This window comes from Mobula birostris, chromosome 8 (genome assembly GCF_030028105.1).
Source record: "Mobula birostris isolate sMobBir1 chromosome 8, sMobBir1.hap1, whole genome shotgun sequence".
Classification (NCBI taxonomy): domain Eukaryota; kingdom Metazoa; phylum Chordata; class Chondrichthyes; order Myliobatiformes; family Myliobatidae; genus Mobula; species Mobula birostris.
The window spans coordinates 162318877-162337503 of NC_092377.1; the positions used below are offsets into that span (position 1 = coordinate 162318877).

Sequence of the window (18627 nt, forward strand, 5' to 3'; positions counted from 1 at the left end):
ATGATGTACTGAGTGGGGTGGGTGGAAACTCATGGTGAGGAGAAAAGGAACGTGATGTGATGACATCATATTTTCTGTAGCTTTTGAAAGATAACAAGACCATAAGATATAGGAGCAGAATTAAGCCATTTGGCTCATCGAGTCTGCTCTGCTATTTCATCATGGCTAATCCAATTTTGCTCTCAGCCCCAATCTCCTGCCTTCTCCCCGTATGCCTTCATTCCCTGACCAATCAAGAATCTATCAACGTCTGCCTTAATTATACATAAATACTTGGCCTCCACAGCTGCCAATGGCAAAGAACTCTGCAGATTCACCACTCTAAAAAGACACTTACTAATCCTAAACTGTATGTCTTTGGAATGTGGGAGAAAACTGGAGCACCTGGAGGAAACATACACAATCATGGGGAGAACATACCAACTCATAGAAATATAGAAAGCCTACAGCACAATACAGGCCCTTCACCCCACAATGCTGTGCCAAACATGTACTTTTTCAGAAATGACCTAGGATTACCTGTAGCCCTCTATTTTTCTAAGCTCCATGTACCTGTCCAGGAGTCTCTTAAAAGACCGTATCGCATCCGCCTCCACCACTGTCACCAGCAGCCCATTCCACGCCCTTACCACCTTCTGCATAAAAAACTTTCCCCTGACATCTCCTCTGTACCTACTTCCAAGCACCTTAAAACTGTGCCCTCTTGTGTTAGCCATTTCAGCCCTGGGAAAAAGCCTCCGACTATCGACACGATCAATGCCTCTCATCATCTTATACACCTCTATCAGGTCACCTCTCATCCTCTGTCACTCCAAGAAGAAAAGGTGAAGTTCACTCAACCTATTCTCATAGGGCATGCTCCCCAATGCAGGCAACATCCTTGTAAATCTCCTCTGCACCCTTTCTATAGTTTCCACATCCTTCCTGTAGTGAGATGACCAGAACTGAGCACAGTACTCCAAGTGGGGTCTGACCAGGGTCCTATAAAGCTGTAGCATTACCTTTCGGCTCTTAAACTCAATCCCACGGTTGATGAAGGCCAATGCATCGTATGCCTTCTTAACCACAGAGTCAACCTGCGCAGCAGCTTTGAGTGTCCTATAGACCTGGACCCCAAGGTCCCTCTGATCCTCCACACTACCAAGAGTCTTACCATTAATACTATGTTCTGCCATCATATTTGGCCTACCAAATTGAACCACCTCACTCCTTACAGACCGTGGTAGGAATTGAACCCTGATCGCTGGTGCTGTAAAGTTTTAAGCTAACTCCTATGCTACTGTGCTGCTGGTGTCATTATTGTACCCTGAGTCTATTATGGGGATTCACAAGACCACCCACCCCAATCAAATACCAGTGGATACACCCCGATATCATGAAGGAAACTATAGGTCCCGCCTGACCAGCCTTCTATATCTGTTTATGAATGAAACAAACTGAAAGGCCTGGGACAAACTCATAGTAAAAGTGGGAAATACTGGAAATAGTGAGCACCTCTGGAAAGGAACATTGAGGTAACATTTCAGGTGGTTGATGATTTATCAGAACTGCCTGGTCTGCTGAGTATTTCCAGCATTTTGTATTTTTATTTCAGAATTTATGTCAGGCCTGCACAGACAGGCACCTCCCAGTCTCCACCCAGCGAACAGGAATCACCTACCACTCATTCCCAACTTATCACCTGCAGACTATTTAAACCCAGGTCTTATCGGGAGGGGAGCCCTTGTTGTCTTAATGAACCAGCCAGCCTTAACCAGTTGCTCCTAGCCTTCAGTTATCTTGTTGCCTTGCCATGTTAAAGTGTCTGTTCTCTCTTGTTTTGTGGCCCCTTGTGGCCTGTTATTTTGTAGTTCATCATTAAAGTGATTGCTCACTGCTAATATTCTCTGCTGCTCTGGTCAAGCCTCCTCTGCATTTCCTGACAGAATTAGTGAACCAACGATTTACCCAAATGAATATGCTTGCCTAAAGGAAGTTGTCTGTTGACAGGAGCACATGATCCTGAAGCAGCAGAAAAACCATTGACCATCCTTTTACAACTCTCAACTAATTTTCCATCTCGATACAGCAACGAGACAGTCACAGTGAGATTCAACCTCTTCCCTTTGAGACCTGGATTCTGGTGCCTGAACGCTTTGGTGACCAGCAACTTCCTGTTCCAGTGCATTTTACACTTTGAGCTCCAGCTGTTTCTGTATATTATGGACCAAGCCAAGATTGCCTTCGTGAGCTCTGACCTGAGCCATTTCTAACTGGGACAATAACCCCCCCCCCCCCCTTTGCAACCAATATGAAGATTTTACCTCTGGTATTTGTTGGGTTTTTGACCACGTGGGGAGTGGATGGGAGGTAGCAGATTGGATACTTCGCCTCACACTTGATGTTGGATTACATTGTGGCATTCAGGACCCTTGTGGCAGAGTGCAGCTGGAATGCAGACACTCTGCTGACCCATTACCATCACGGCCACTCTGAGTGCATGAAAGATGAGCTGTCTACCTGGGAGATGCCTACCAACCTCAAGCCTCATCTAGCTTTCTGAGTCGATAAGTGTCTTATGGAATTACCCTCCAAGTCATCAGCTAAGACCCAGTTCTGTTCTCGGAGCCATTTTGGGCTGCAGGACCCTCAATGTCAATGCCTTCAGAGCTAATGCCAGTAGGAGCTCCCTTAACCCCACATGGAGTATGAGCGTCAATGGAGAAGCAACTTGTATGCTTACTGAGAAGCCACTGGTCGTCTACATATCAAATATCCACTGCACCTGTGGAAAACAGTGCCATCAGGTAAAGACAAGGTGACTTCTATCTGTTAAGTTCCGCCTGGCCTCTCATTCCAGCACCATAGCCTGACTCTCTCTCTCTCTGCTCCACACCCCTATGGCTCAACACCCTCAGCAGGTTCTGGTGGATTCTGGTCCAGCAGTCAACCTTCTAGTCCAGACTGCAGATTGGATTACTGAGCCCACCTCTCGCCTCCTCTGCATCAGAGCCATTGATGGACATTCCTTGGGGTCTGGGATGGTCATAGCACACATACAGCCTGTGCACATGAGCATCAGGGAGCACTGTGAGTCCATCCAATTCCTCCTTTCACCTTGGCTAATACTCCTCTCGTCTTGCTCCAGCTTTCCGCTCATGACCCTCACTCCACCTGATCGTACAGTTCACTGTCTAGTTGGGGCCCATCTGCCTGCAACCTCTGCTTACTTCACCCTGTAATTTCATGGACAATGAAGAAGCTCTCGACCTCAGCAATACCACAATTTGGTCATCACCTTCAATAAAAAGGAAGCCAATACTCTGTTGCTTCACAGACCACACAACCTCCTCCTGGGCACCACACCTTCCTGAAGTCATCAGCCCTCCTTCTCACCTCCTGAAACCCAAGCCTGAATGACTACATTGCCAAAGCCCTACAGCAAGGCTTTATTTTACTATCCCAGTCCACAGCCAGTGCGGAATGCTTTTTCAAAAAGAAAGATAGGGGTCTTCCTTCCTGCATCAACTACTGTGGACTCAACAAAATCACCATGAAGAATTGGTACCTCTCCTCTGATGAATGATACACTCTGTGAGGCCCGGATCTTCACCAAACTGGATCTACAGAGTGCATACAACCTGATCTATATCAACCAGGGTGATGAGTGGTAGACATCATTCTTAACACCCACTGGTCACTGGTGATGCTTGTTATTTTGCAGTTATTATAAAAGTGATCACTAACTGCAAATCATCTTCTTTGCTCTGAGTTTGGGTCAAGTCTCTTCTGTATTTCCTGACAATTTATGTATCTCAATTGCTTGCTTTTCAGTTGCAGTTAGGTTTTCAATAAGTAAACTAAGATTCATAGTGGGCCTTGGAAATTGAGAATTAAGTAGCCGAAAATGAGGATACATTTGGTATTTTTGTGAGATTATTTGGTGTGCAAATTCGAGAGGGGTAATGGAGTTCCATTGTTTCTAATATACAGATACCTGGGCAAATTGGTCAAATTTATGTAATGTTGTATAAGATTCAAGATTGTTCAATGTCATTTCTAGTACACAAGTGTAAAGGAGAATGAAATAATTGTTACTCCAGATCTGATGCAGCGCAAAAAAACAGTAAGATAAGGAACATACTGATAAAAAACACAATATATATAAATACATAAGATAGCTTATGTACGTAGATTGTATGTCCATAAAGTGATGTTAGGGATGGGTGTCTGTACATAAGGTGACAAACAGGAAATGATAGCATGATGGTTGTAATATATAAACCACTAATTCTGTTAAACCAAAGATGTGAATGAACAAAGATGTATTTAATGCAGTAAACAGTAAAGTAGTAGGGAAGAAAACAGATGGCAGACGACCATCACTGTTGAATTGATTAAAAACAAAGCTAATAGTGATTTAAGAAGTCTAGTAGACAGTTTGCGCAAATAGTCCAACCAATGAGCAGAACAATCAACAAAGCTGTTCTGATGCTGAATAACAATGGCAAAACTGTCAAATGTAAGTTCAAGGAGATTCCAATCAAACTTTATAGTGCTTATGTACTGATTATCTGAAAGCAAGATAGTTAAATGCTTTCTGAGGAATGAAGAGGTATTTCAGTACATTTATCCATTTGTAATTTATAAGACCAATAAGATATAGGAGCAGAATTAGGCCACTTGGCCCTTTGAGTCTGCTCCGCAAGGTGCATTATATTATTCATTATAGGGTTGCTAATGTTATTTCAAAAATCTAATGGAATATTAACTAATTCAAATTTAAAATATCAGTAATAATATTATCAAAGAATGGACTGTCAGCTCGTAGAGTAAGGTTCCAGATATCATAATGGAGGCAACAGCTATTGAACCATTTAAGAAACAATATATTATTACAATGATATAATATGAAGATCTCTCTCAATCAGGGGTTCTCAACCTTTTTTATGCCATGGACCAATGCCATTAAGCAAGTTTGGGAATCCCTGCTCTAGATTGATTCATTGGAATGGCGATATGCCCTTATTTAAAATAATGTGATCTCGTCACTACCAACAAACCTTGGTCTATGGATTATGAATAGGTGTTTGCTCAAATGGTCTTTCAAGCCATCTGTAATTCGAGTCAAATATTAGCCTCCTCAACAGTGTTAATCTGGCTTTGAGAATTCATTTATCTGCGAAGCAATGAGTCAAAGAACCAAAGAAAAGCACAGTAAACCAAGAAGTAAGAAGTGCAAGCAGAAACTGAGAAATCAAAAGGAGTACAATGAGTTTTGAGGGTCAGATTGCCTGTTTGAGGGTCACAGAAAAGACAGCCCTAAAGCAACAAAACTACATAGAAGTCCTGTGGTTCAAAGCAGTAATTTGTTAGGAGGTAATTATACAGTATATGCAGGATATCAATTTTTATTAACACAGGAATTTCATCTATTACTTTCTTGGGGAAGAATAGATTAAAAAATAGAACTATTTTCCAGCTGGGAATGTATATTAGACAGCACTCACAGAAACTTTTACTTATCAGTACAGACATCAGAACAGGAAGCAGAGGTTCACATATTCCACATCCTCTATGATTTTGACATGTGTTGGAGCAACTTTTAGAACAAATTCCTCAAGATCCCTTTTCATTAGTCCTCTCCCAAAGGTGTTTACACTGTCTATGCTCCATTTCCAAGTGTTTATTCTTCATATCTGACCCTAGGTACCTCAGTATCAGCAGGCTACCTGATCATATAGGGATGCATCAGAGTTTATTCCTAGCACTAGAACCAAAGAGATTATTGAAGTTCTATTGTTGTCTCCTGTGTCTGCAACAAGCAGCTTTGCTTTTCCCCTACCTAAAGCACCAAGGCCAAATCTTCCATCATTGCCGCAAACACTGGCCAGTATTTTAAATTTTTGTAAAACAGTGTAGGCTTCCTTCCCATCTTGTATTCCTGTGCCAATCTCAGCATGCATACTTTTATTTGCATTGTTCACAATTAATTCAAAATTCCATAATAATATTTGGTTATTAGTGTAGGCTACAGTCTAGTACCAAAGCCAAGCAAGTCTCTGATCCACTTTATTTCTGGCCTGTCTTCCTATCAGCAACAAAAATAGGTTTCCCAGATTAAAACTATTTCATGGTGTAGTATTCTGTGACAGGAGTAGGGGCCAGTGAGCCAGGTGTCCTCTCAAGGTCACTTTGTCATTCTAGCTCTAATTTAGCGACCAATTGATTATCTTAAGTATCCAAAATACTTTTGTTCTTACTCTTGATTACATGAATAACTGAACATCCTCAGGCTTTTTAGGAGAGAGGATTCTACAGAATCACAGCCCTTCTGAATGAAGAAACTTCTTTTCATCTCAGCCCTAAATGTCTGAGTCCCCTTGTTCAGATTATTTCTACTAGCTCTTGATTCTTTTAACTGGGCAAACAGTTTTTCCACATCTATTCTTGGAGCCCCTTTAGAATGTTATGCTTCAGTGAAATCACATCTTATTCTCCTTAACTCTACCAAGGAGCTGATACTACTAATTCACAGCTTGGATGGCAATCCTTTATTGCAAGACTGAATCTGTTATGTACTACACTGAAAACAAGAATATCATGCCTTTGACACCGAGATCAAAACTACGTGCAGCACTCCAGTGCCCTTCATAATTGCAAAAAATGTGTATTCTAACTCTTGTATTCCAGAGTCCATTCTGCCACATAATGATTTATCTTCCAAATTTCATGGTATCCCTGCACATTTTCAGATTAATTTTCTGTATTTCATTCACAAAAAACTCTGTAAGTCTCTATTCACTAGCTTTTCACAATATAAAAATCTGTGTGTTCCAGTTCCAACAAAATGAATTCTCCCATATTTCCTACATTATAACATATCTACCATCTTTTTGCCCACTCAAGTTTGGCAAGCTCTTTGCATCCTATTCATGCAGGATGTCATTTTCTTGGCTCTTTCATTTACATTATGAATATAAACCATAGGTTTCTTAAGGTTGACGTAACTGGGGATCGTAGTGGGAATAAGATACCTGTAACTTTTAAATGCTCCCAATGGTGTGTGTTTCAATAGCCTCTGACAACCAAGTCCAAATCCAGCTCCTAGCCTTCACATGGGGCTTGGCTACTAACCCTGGTGGAACTGTTTTACTAACAGGAAAAGGGCAAAGGCAGGTTACTGGCACCTTAAAACCAGTGCCTCAGGCAGGTGGGGCTCTTCAGTGTGGCTGGCAGTTCACCTAGAAGAAGGAAAACTCAGATTCAAACTGCTGCTGCCTTACAGTTATACCCAATCATGGGGAAGGCTTCGGAAGTAAACCCCAAGGAAAAATCTGGAGCTGGAGTCCCCAAGTGTGTCTTATAATGAGTTCAATGCAAATTAGCGACACCACTGGTGTCAAACTATATCTATCTCTGCTGTTCCTTTGGATTAATCAGCTGCACGGAGAGGGGGAGACTGCTGCATAGGCAACAACTTGCTCTCCATATCATACTGCTTTGTGTATCACGTAGACAGCTAGGTCACAATGTGCATGGTTGACCCCCGACGAACAAGAGCCTCAGATTAGATCATAATTAGCTGAGGGGCCAGCAATAATCAGAAAACAAAAAAAAACTGCAGATAACACACATCAAAGTTGCTGGTGAACACAGCAGGGCAGGCAGCATCTCTAGGAAGAGGTACAGCCGACGTCTCGGCCCAAAACGTCGACTGTACCTCTTCCTAGAGATGCTACCTGGCCTGCTGCGTTCACCAGCAACTTTGATGTGTATTGCTTGAATTTCCAGCATCTGCAGAATTCCTCATGTTTGCGTTTTTAAAAGCTGCAGATATCTGAAATAACAATAGGAAATGTTGGAAATATTTAAGAGATCACACATTATCCATGGAGAGAGAAAACTAAAATTACTGTTCTCAGCTGATGAACTTTCACCACAGCCTGAAATATTAATGCCTTTTCTCTCTCAGGGATGCTGCCTGACCTGGTGGATATTTCCAGTATTTTCTGTTTTTTATGTAGCAACCCTCGTTTAGTACTTTGATGAACACCTTTTAAAATGTACATTGACTTATCAATCCTGTTATATCGTCAATAAAGCTCTATTAATTTGCAAAATACATTTTCCTTTTAAGTAGCTCTATGTATCAGTCTTTGGCCATCCGTTGCCAGGCTCTGTAATTCTCTCAATGCTGAGGATGCCTAATGTTCTTAACACCATTATAAGCATATTACTTTAGTAGAATAGAAATGCAGTTCTGTTTCTCAACAAAGTATTTATTCATTATATGTCTATTTAACTATTTGCTACAACTCCATCTGCCTATTCTGGCTTTTATTTATTCATTTTACATTATAATCTAGAACATTGTAGGTCCAGTAATAGAATTACTGTCTGTGCCAAGGTTAGCCCATAAACTACATCAAACATAGCGGTCATGGGGAACTGAAAGATACAAGCCTGGAAGAGGAATTTGAATTAGCTGGTCTCAAAAGGACCACTGCAATTGTCTTCTTTATCTGCAGGCTTGAAAGGGGAGGGTGGTGCATGGGTCAGGAGGGGGCAGGTGCAGAAATCAGTCAAGCCATGTGACTGAATGTTGATCACTTGTCCAAGACATGATCGAACTTGACCCTGATACTGTCAAAAATTAATTCACATGTGTAAATGGTCACTTGACAAGCTACCAAAGGTCTGTTTCTGCAGAACCAGAGTGTCAGGAACTTTAGGTGGAGAAAGGATAGAAGAAAAAGCAAAGAGAGAGTAAAATAATTTAAACAAAATCTACTAGTTGCATTAGTAAAAGATACTCATCCATCAAGGTGAGAAGATTCCCTGATGGTTATAACCAGGACAAGATCCATGAAATGGTGTTATCCCAGTGGTATTGCAAGCTATCTCAAACTGTGCACTGACTCATAATCTCAGGCAAGCAACTCATTGGAAGAAATCAATTTGTCAAGAGTATTTAAAAATGATCAAAATCCAGAATTACAGAATTATTAATTTTACATAAATGCTGGTCTGACATGTTACCTCAATATAATTGTCAAAAGAAAATAAAATTATAATTATTACATAGTTGAGGAAATTAGAAAGTTATTGCACCTTGATTTGGATCTGGATTCCATTCCAGATTCAAGATTCAAAATTGTTTATCATTCTTCAGTACCAGTGTAAAGGAGAACGAAATGATTGTTACTCCAGATCCGATGCAGCATAAAAAACACAATAAGCATAAAGAACATAATTAAAAAACATATATTAAACATAAGCAATCCTATAAAACACAATGTACAAGTAACTATGAGAACTGTTTTCCATGCCGTACATACTGAGGAAACGCGTTAGGGGTGTTGATATGGATCAAGAAAAGACAGATAGGTTTCGTTTAATTTGGCATCATGGTCGGTACAGGTATAGTGGGCCGAAGGACCTGTAGAAGGTCCTGTGCTATTAAGTTCTATGTTCTATTGTTGCCATAGGAAAATTATATTTTACTACTTTGTATAAAGACTAATCAAATGAAACTAAAATACAAAGACCCGTATATCTATGACCCTGCCGTGATTTTGAATCGAATGCAAAGCTTACGAAGATTCCCTTGGAAACCAATTGTCTACAGTTGTCACGGTTGTGGGGACGATTAAATAAAGATTTAGCGGAAGTGCACAAATTACTTTAGACTGGAGTTTGATGGGGAAAATGATGAGATTTTGTTTGCGGTAGAATAGGGCGGATCACCAGACGACACGAATGTGTGGCAAACGAAACGGTTAGGTATACACAGCAAACTGTTCCGATCTCCCATAAGGACGAGGGAAGCGGGTTTAATTACTACTTGCAAGAGAGGGGTGTGGATTATACAGAAAAATTAAGAGAATGGGACTACTTGGATAACTGTTTCTAAAATCGCCAATTTCACCTCGAGTCTAATGCACTCTTTATCATTCCATAATTATACTTCTGTTTACCGCTCATTCAACATATTCTTAGAGTCACAGTTATACAGCATGGAAAAGAGCATCTTATTACAAACGTTTTGCTTTCTTTTCCCTCCTTTTGGGTTTATTTTTCTTGTCTGTTCGTCCACGCCTCATTTCCAAGTTGCGTTTTATCCCCACTTTATCTGATACTTGTCTCTTTGGTTTGACCCTTTGTCGCTCGTTCCCTGTTCCACTGACTCCGTCTCTGTCGCTATTTCTGTCTACCTCCCGGTTTTCCTTGGCCTCCTTCCCCAACCCAGCCAGGGGTTTTTGTTTCTAATTACCTTCTCTTTGATAGATCTGCTGCCTCTCTGCTTCACTGCCCCACCGCCGCGGCCCTCGTTAACCCATTCTAGAGCGGCTGGCCTCTAATTTCCATTTCAATTGCCGTGCGGAAATTAAACGAAAATAAAGGCTGCCTTGACCTGATACTTGTCTTTCTGCCTCTTCGCAAGCTCGGGAAATCAGAGGGCTGGCGGAACGGCAAGAGCCCCGGGGGCAACGCAACAAGAGCCGGTGTGAATAAAAAGCCGGAGGCGGTGTCCAGCGTTGGACAGACCTCTGACCCAACCCCACACACCTGCTCCATCTGCTTGATGTCAACCCACACCCCCTCCCTTCCAACTTGCTTCCCATTTACTTAAAATTAAGAATCGCCTGTCATCTCATTGTTGATGAATCCACGCGGTGGTCGCAGGCAACTAATTCTCGCACCTAATTGTCACTGCTAATGACCTGTGGGATTGGATAGAGCCGTGTTTTTTTCTCTATATGCGGTGTCCGGCCAAGTTATTTCAGTGATCTCCAACGGGTGTAGTGGGTATCATGACACCGAAAGGACTGTCCGGTTCGTGCGGCTAATACCGTCCAAATGTCAGCCAAAAAGACTGCCTATTGGAGATACAAAAGAGTGCAATGCTGGAATCGGAAGTTACAAACAAGATGCTGGAAGAATTTAAGTGGCTTGGGGAGCATGTGTATGTGGACAATCGGTATTTCGGGTCCTGACGCGGAGTCTCCGCCCGAAATGCCCCCTGTCCATTCCCCCCGCCCCACTCCCATCCAACATCTGCTGATTTCCACCAGTAGTGTAATCGTTGTTCCTTCGTCGGGATTACTTTTTTTGTAAATCTGACATGACGGTTACACGCGGGCACAATTTTCCAAATGGGATTTTGTTCTATTCCGAACAGAAATCCTTTAAAATGTGAACGTTAGAAGAGAGGCGGCAGTGGCTCTATTTTTAACCTCCACGGGTTAAAAAGATAGGACTTTTAAGACAGTTAAGCGTAGAACTAGAAGCTAAAGATAACCCAAATTTCCTCTTTCAGGCAACAACCCCGTATACTAGTTTTAGATATAATTTTTTTAAAAATTGGCATTTAAGTCGTCGGTTTCCACGAAGAGAGCAATGTATCGGCCGAGAACGCACGCCCAAGGGGAAACAGGTGGCAATTCCAAAGCAGCACAACTAGGAAGGAATATGCTGGTACTGGGAGAGTAGGACCAGTAACGCTGGGAAATCGCTTCAAATCCAGAGCAGCAGTGAACTCCAAGCCGCTCTTGTCTCCTCCCGTACTTTTTGATCCTTCAATCTTTCTTTTCCGTGCATGTGTCAAATTGTGAGGTTTGCATATGTTCGTGCACATTTATCACACGATACCCCAGCGTGTATGAGGCTCGACTTGAAATTATTTTTTATTCTGAGCAGACTGCGAGAGAAAGATCACAAGCCTGCACTTTCGTTTCGTTCACCCGTTCAATCGATTTCTGCTGCGCACGCCTCAGACCTCTGATATGTGCACTGTTTCCATTTAATGTCGCAAGAAACATTTCCTACCCAAACTAGTTGCAAGAATTGGAGATTACCCCATGAATTATAGTCGTAGTGTTTTACAGAGTTATTTTATAAATTATACAGTGCGAATCTGTTTCGATGCTGTAAACGACTTTCAGCAATGCTACATATAGTACTAGATTCAATTTGTCACTAAATTAAAATCATTTCGATAAATTAAATTGCCTTTATATGGGAACTAACGGCGGGTCAATGTTACAACACCAGCTCTCGTTTAATATTGATGTTTGTCGACGATGGTTGTTTTCCTGTTGATTTTCGGAATAAACCGGGCCATAAACGCAGGTTAACTAACTAGAAAGATAAGAGATTCGGCAGGTGCTAGAAATTCGGACTAACACACAAAATGCCGGAGAAACCCAACAGGTCAAGCAACATCTATGGAAAAGAATAAAGAGACGACGTTTCCGGCGAGACCCTTCATCAGTTAACTGACTAACTGGACAGGGGATCGGAAATTGTCTCCCTGGTAGTCTTCCGTCTGATATATCTGTCGGTGACCAGGATCATCGGGAACAAAACTGAATATTCACTCCAAAGGACACAAATTCTTAGAGTTATCCTGCCCCACGTTGGTACTGCGGGAAGTGGTGGTGTTCCCGAAACCGGGTGCTTGCGGCAGCCTGCCGGGACTGCGGTGCCGCTGGAACGGCTAGACTTGTTGCTCGTTGCCTCACCTGGATCCATTATCAACTTTCCTAGCGGCAAATTTCCGCTCTGGTCGAAGCAAAGACTGGAGATAAAACAAACTGATGTGCAAATATAAGGCGAAATACACCTCTTCCCGAGATGTTGGAAACAAACTCTTCCCCCCACCCCCGGGAGTTGAGTGACATGTGCAACTGTCTCGGCATCTACTTCGTTCATGTTCGATCTTTCACTGTCACTCACTGATTCACGATATTTCATGTTTAAGGTATGTACCTGAGTTGGCGCGAACAACGCATGTTTCGATATACATATGACAAATACAATTAATCTATCTTTATAAGTATTAGACATAATTTGTGATTCTATTCTTTAGAGACGGTGACTTTACGCGCTTCCAGACTTCAAAGAGTACAGCGGCAAATTTAAAAATATCGCGGAAAACGGCCACGAGGCCAGTGTCTTCGTTATAAACCCACTTGAATTGGGGGCTAAATGCGAGTGAATTGGATGAATAATAATTGCCAGTAGCATTAGATTTTGTCAACCGATGGGATTTTTAAAATATATGTAATACAGTATAGAGCGTCTGGTTCAAATTGGGAAAATAAAGTCCTGACCGGGAGATCAATCACTGTCACTTTCTTGAATCAACTGCTCTTTGCAATTAACTCTGCGCGCACACACACACACACGCGCGCGCGCGCAAACCTATAACTTGTGCCTGAGTTTGCAGCGGCCTTCAATAAAGGCGGCGAGATGCATCGTGAATCGCCGCTCTGCAACCATCCACCTGCCCAGGGTTCAAGCAAACCGTTGCAAGAGCCTTCCCCACTCACCAAAGCCGCCAGCAGAGACCTGCATAGTTTCAATCAACCCATTTTGCAATTACGAAAATGTACGTTAAAATTCACATTATTTACAGCTAGCTGACTGTCCAGAAGAGATTTCCACCTCTTGGAACCTGAATCAGTCGGATTAACCTGTAGGGAAAACAGGATCAGCAGCTGTGAATTGATGCTGGGAATTTCTGTTCTGAGCAGTATATGCAATACACATACCTGGGCAACCTTCTCCGTCTGTCTTTGGAGATTTCACATCATTTAACGCTTGACGAGATATTTACCCGATAAAATGGAATATTTCTACCAACTGATTTTCCTCGTCGAATTCTACAAGCCTGCAACAAATTAACTAGCAAATGGCGAAAAATAAAGAAGCCCCCCCCCCCCAAATAACGTCAAGTGAGACTGGGCAGTTAACGTTCGCCCCGGGAACACTGCGTTCCCGCTGCTGAGAATGGAGACACGTTACTTTTTAGAATAAGATGCAGTGTTGTAGTGGTTTAACTCGACTAAGCTTCGTAGACTGGGGCTAATATCAACCCCTTCAACGGAGTTTGATTGTGGACCTAATATAACACGAAAGTCCTGGCAAGCCTCTTTAAAGCGAAATAGATTTTTTTTTAAATATCGAAAACGGGCCGAATCGATTGGTAATTCTGTCCATAATCGGGCAATTCTATCAAAATTTAACTAGATTTAAGTACATTACATTGAAATATAAATTAATTAATTAAATTTCATGTACTCAATTTAACATTGAGTCAGTCCGGTGTAATATCATTCGTCGACTGCGTGAGCGGCAGTATTTCATAAATCGGCTGTTCTCGACAGTTTTGTTTTGATACGAGCACATCTGAAAGATTCCCAAACCGGATTTACTCCTCCGTTCTCTATCAGATCTCATTCCGTGCCTGCTTCTCCTGACCCAGCTCTGCCTGCATAACGCCTCTGCATGCCAGTATTCAAAGTTCAAAGTAAATTTATTATCAAATCACATACATGTCATCACATCAACTCTGAGATTCATTTTCTCGCGGGCAAGAAAATGATAATAGAATTTTATGAAAAACCGCACGCCAGACGGGCAACACATGTCCTATGTGCAAAAGACAGCGATTTGTGCAAATACAATAAAACCTTAATAATAATATCGAGAACATGAGATGAAGAGCCCTTGAGAGTGAGTGCACAAATTGTGGGAACAGTGTTGAGGTTAGTGAAGTTGTCCCCTCCGGTTCAAGAGCCTGATAGTTGAGGGGTAGTAATAACTATATTGCCAGTGTTATCGAGCGTTTGTTCTGAGTGTGAATAGCGGGGGAGGGGGGGGGGGAGGGGGGCACAAAGGAAACCCCGTTTAATGTGCTGGAAGAAGGGACCTAGGACTCATCTCCCCTGCGGCTCCGCTTATTTTTATACCATAATAGATCACTTAAACAAATCGTGCCTGGAGAGAACGGAACATAACCCGTGGACGCCATTTGAAGCATCCATCAGCCTTTACTACAACTTTTAAATCCAATTTAAACAGGCAAACCCCACAGAAGCACATCCATTCTCGGGGTGGGCAAACTCGCAGATAACCCTGGCGTCTGGACAGGTTTAAGTAATCAAATGCTCTGCCAATGTTAATGGCAACGGGAACTCTTCCTGGAGCCGGTGAGGTGGTTTTATATTAAATATTTCATTTCCCATTTATGCGAAATTATTTGTTATCAGTGATAAAAGAAGTTTAATTTTGTACAATTTCTTCCAACCCCCTACTTGATACTTGCTTTCCAATACACCCGGGTTTCAGTTTAGCGTCGAGGCTAAACTTGCACTTTTGTGCTCAAAGATTTACGAGAATTTCAGAATTGTACAAGCGACGACATACCACCGTTTACCGTGCAAAAGGCAACGGTTTTGAATATAATTTGTTAGTATATCGGTCAATAATTAAACAGGGAGTAAATGGAGATTCGAAACAGAAAATTAAAAGAGTGGATTTTATGTTTTGCCCCTCCCTAAGGATCGGCTATTTCCAAAACTTCGATAAAGTTACAATCTCGACAGTCTCAACAGAAGTCTGGGCTCAGTCGAACCACAGCAAGCAGTAATTCTCCTTGTGGAGTTACCGAGATGGACAGCATGAATATGATACAGATCGAAACAACTGAGGAGAAGGTGTAGAACGGAATAACCTTTCAAACAACTGCGATTTCATTCAGTGTAACTGATTACATTTAACAGAGGCCCACTCGTCCAACACACACACACACACACACACACACACACACACACACAGTAATTCAGCACTCAGGCCATGGTTGTTTTAAATCCATACTTAAGTTCACACTCAACTAGGGAATTTCGATTTAATTTAAGAGAACGCAGAGCTCACCGGTAGCAGCTCGGCAAGGTAAACTTCCTTGCCAATGTGAAGAAAACCACCTGACTCCAAAACAGTACAAGCTGAATATAGAGGTGCAAATAAACTAAACCCGATTCACCATCACATAAATTTCATCCCAGGTTTGTCTAATAAAATTATTACACCGAGTCACTTACAGGTGCTTATACATTATTGCACACCGTGAATCTTACCCTGTACCTGCTCGAAATCATTACACCCTAGTATAAAATTGTTACACACATGTTCTTGGGGCAATCTCAAGTCTGACCTGATTGTAATGAAATTATTACACACATGTGCCACGGCCAATCTTGCCCTGTATCTGACGGAAATAAAGGAAATTACACGTGCCTGAGTCAATCTCGCCGAGTGCTTGAGTGTAATAAAACACATTATTACACCACAGTCAATCAGATCCTATAACTAAATGTAACAAAAATTACAGCCATGTAGCAGTGTCATCTGACCAAGTACATGATTGTAATACAAAAATACACATAATAAGGCAAATCTCGTCCAGTACTTGATGTAATAGAGACGTATGCTAGGGCCAGTCTTTCCTACTAAACTGATTATATATTTTTAAAAACCATTTTTTTGTGTCAGAGTAGTCAGCTTCTGTCACCGAATGTGCCAAAATTACACTAATATACCAGAGGCAAACACATTCTATGGCTGATTGTAATCAAACTAACACAGTGGGCGTCACTTAAAGTGCTGGTTTTCAGAGAAAAAAGATCTCATTGTAAGATCTATCAGTCAGATGCAGTCGTATCTCACTGTAGCCGGCGTCCAAATAAGCGTATCTTATTTAAAACAATTCTCCCTTGCAATGACTAAAAACCAGCAGCCCAGATATTACTCCCTCTGACTCCCGGAAGAGCTAAATATAGGCAAAGGCCGCAAATCATGTATAAATAAATCTATAAACATCAGCTGGTTACTTTATGACAGAAATGTATATTTGGTGAATTCAAATCACCAATTCCTTTCACACGCCATAGAGAATGTTCTTTCTCTACTGTGTTGCTGGATATCCAACTGTAAATCACTGCACATTAGGGCCACGTTAGAAAAAGTGAACTGGGAATCGCCAAGGAGCGTGGGCCTTTGCTGAACCTCATACGGACAAATTGTGTTCAAAGGAGGGCGTTGAAGATACCTGATCGTCCTGTGCTATGGGACATTCCTTGCTACTCTTTCAAGGTGAAGATGGTCTTGGACGCTGTCCTCCAAGCAGGTAACACAGGGAGTGACGTGTCTACAAACCAGGGTCTCGGCGAGTTTCTCTCCTCTTTAACCGGCTCACTAGGGTATCCAATGGATCCAGGGACCCAATAGTGGCGTCTGAAGAACAAAGTGCAGCTACACTCTATTGATCTGTAGATGCAACAGAAAGCAGAGGTTGCATAAAAGTGAATCGTCTGATGTACAGGTCATTTATAAGGCTCGCGATTTCCTTGCCTCTTTTTGCGCTCCCTTTCGCCGTCCCTCCTCCCTCTCACACTATTGCGATTATTCGAGCCCTACCTAATAAACTAACATTTTTAAACAATAGACCCGCTGATCATTGCGGTGTTGGCTATTGACTATCAATGCAATGCTACTTGTGCAAGCTCCCCCATCAAATCGCCTTCAAAGTTAATCAGACGCATCTCCGTTCTGGTTCTTTGCCAGATTCGAAAGGACGCTGTAATGATTTACCTGCCTCCCGTTCGAATACACTCATATCTGTAATCCAGTTAACGCCCAGTCTCGTTTGCTCTTTTTATGCCACTGAGTATGAATCGGACCTTTTCTCAAAAGCGGTTCAATTCAGCTCGCACATAGAACGGAAACTTCCGCCTGTTTTTATTCACAGGACGATGTGTAGGAACGGGCTGCTCAGACGGCGAGAGCTGCGATTGGTTGCTCGCTTGCTTTCAGATTTGGGAAGGGGGTGTGTGTGTGTATGTTAGTGACATGCTTCACCAACCTGAGAGGTTTAAAGACACAGGCTCAGCAAATTCCAACTTTCAAATCTGCTCCAAGACGTCCCGTTTGATGTTTGATATTTGAAATTTGGAAGCTAGAGAGAAAGTTTGCGATCAGAGGCTTCAAAAGCCTGGCCCTCCGCCCCCAGTGTGAGAAGCAGTTTTTTTTTCTAACCAGCTATTGAGAATATTTCTGGTTACCTCTTGATTCCTTTTTCTACCTTACCAGAGTTTAGAATTCACAACAATTTTGCTAAATAAGAGTCCCCGGTATCAATTCTTAATCCTTGCTTGTCAACTGCATTCTTTTCACGAAATAAATTCTAAACACGTCCAAACTTCACCAACAATCGAAAATTATATTTAAGAATCACGACCGATGAGATGACGCGAATGTGCCGGTGTAACTGATCAGGAGTCGACTCTTGACTCACGCTGTGAACTGTGTACACTGCCACGGGAGAGGCTGCGGTCTCCAGTGCGGACACGAGACAGGGTTTTGCTTCGGGAGGCTGTGACGGATCGAGGAGAAGGGAATGAGTCAAACATCGCTTACGCACATTGAGTCAACCCGACTGGTAACCTGGGAGCTCAGAGGTGCAAAGGGAGGCTAATAATTTGGGGGAGAAAAGGAAGAATGACTTGCGCAAGACCTAAAAATGAAAATGAGCAACTACGCGAAGAGTGTTAGTGACTGAGGACACCAGTAGGGCGGAATGTTGAGGAATAAACTATTTGCAGGTCACATTACAGTCACAAGGGTTAACTGCATAATTAGAAAGTCTTATGTAGAACTGAGTAAGACAGTTGGCTTTCTGTAGTCAAGGATGTGAGTTTGATTTTATGGTTCACTTATTTCTACATACAAGTCATTCACAGATCTCTTTAAGATCATATTTTGCATGCTCAGTAATTGAATGGAAAACAGTTTTTTTTTAAC

At 42.0% G+C, this 18627-nt stretch overlaps 1 protein-coding gene across 6 annotated transcripts in view; it reads right to left on the minus strand.

Moving 5' to 3' along the window:
- LOC140201894 (paired box protein Pax-8-like) overlaps positions 1–18211 on the minus strand; it is a 67319-nt gene extending 49108 nt beyond the window's left edge. Inside the window, exons 1-3 of one of the 6 annotated variants that reach the window (XM_072266668.1) lie at positions 17419–17573; positions 16877–17094; positions 9094–9148 (exon numbers count right to left, since the gene is read on the minus strand). Coding sequence is in view for 5 of the 6 variants with exons in the window: in XM_072266665.1 (XP_072122766.1) it covers positions 16877–16901 (25 nt within the window). In the remaining variant the exon portion in view is untranslated. Of the gene's footprint in view, positions 1–9093; positions 9149–16876; positions 17095–17178; positions 17328–17418; positions 17575–17689; positions 18051–18121 lie in introns of those variants that run through there. The other 5 variants (XM_072266665.1, XM_072266663.1, XM_072266661.1 and 2 more) reach the window with 5 other exon arrangements.
- Between the last annotated feature and the right edge of the window lie 416 nt (positions 18212–18627).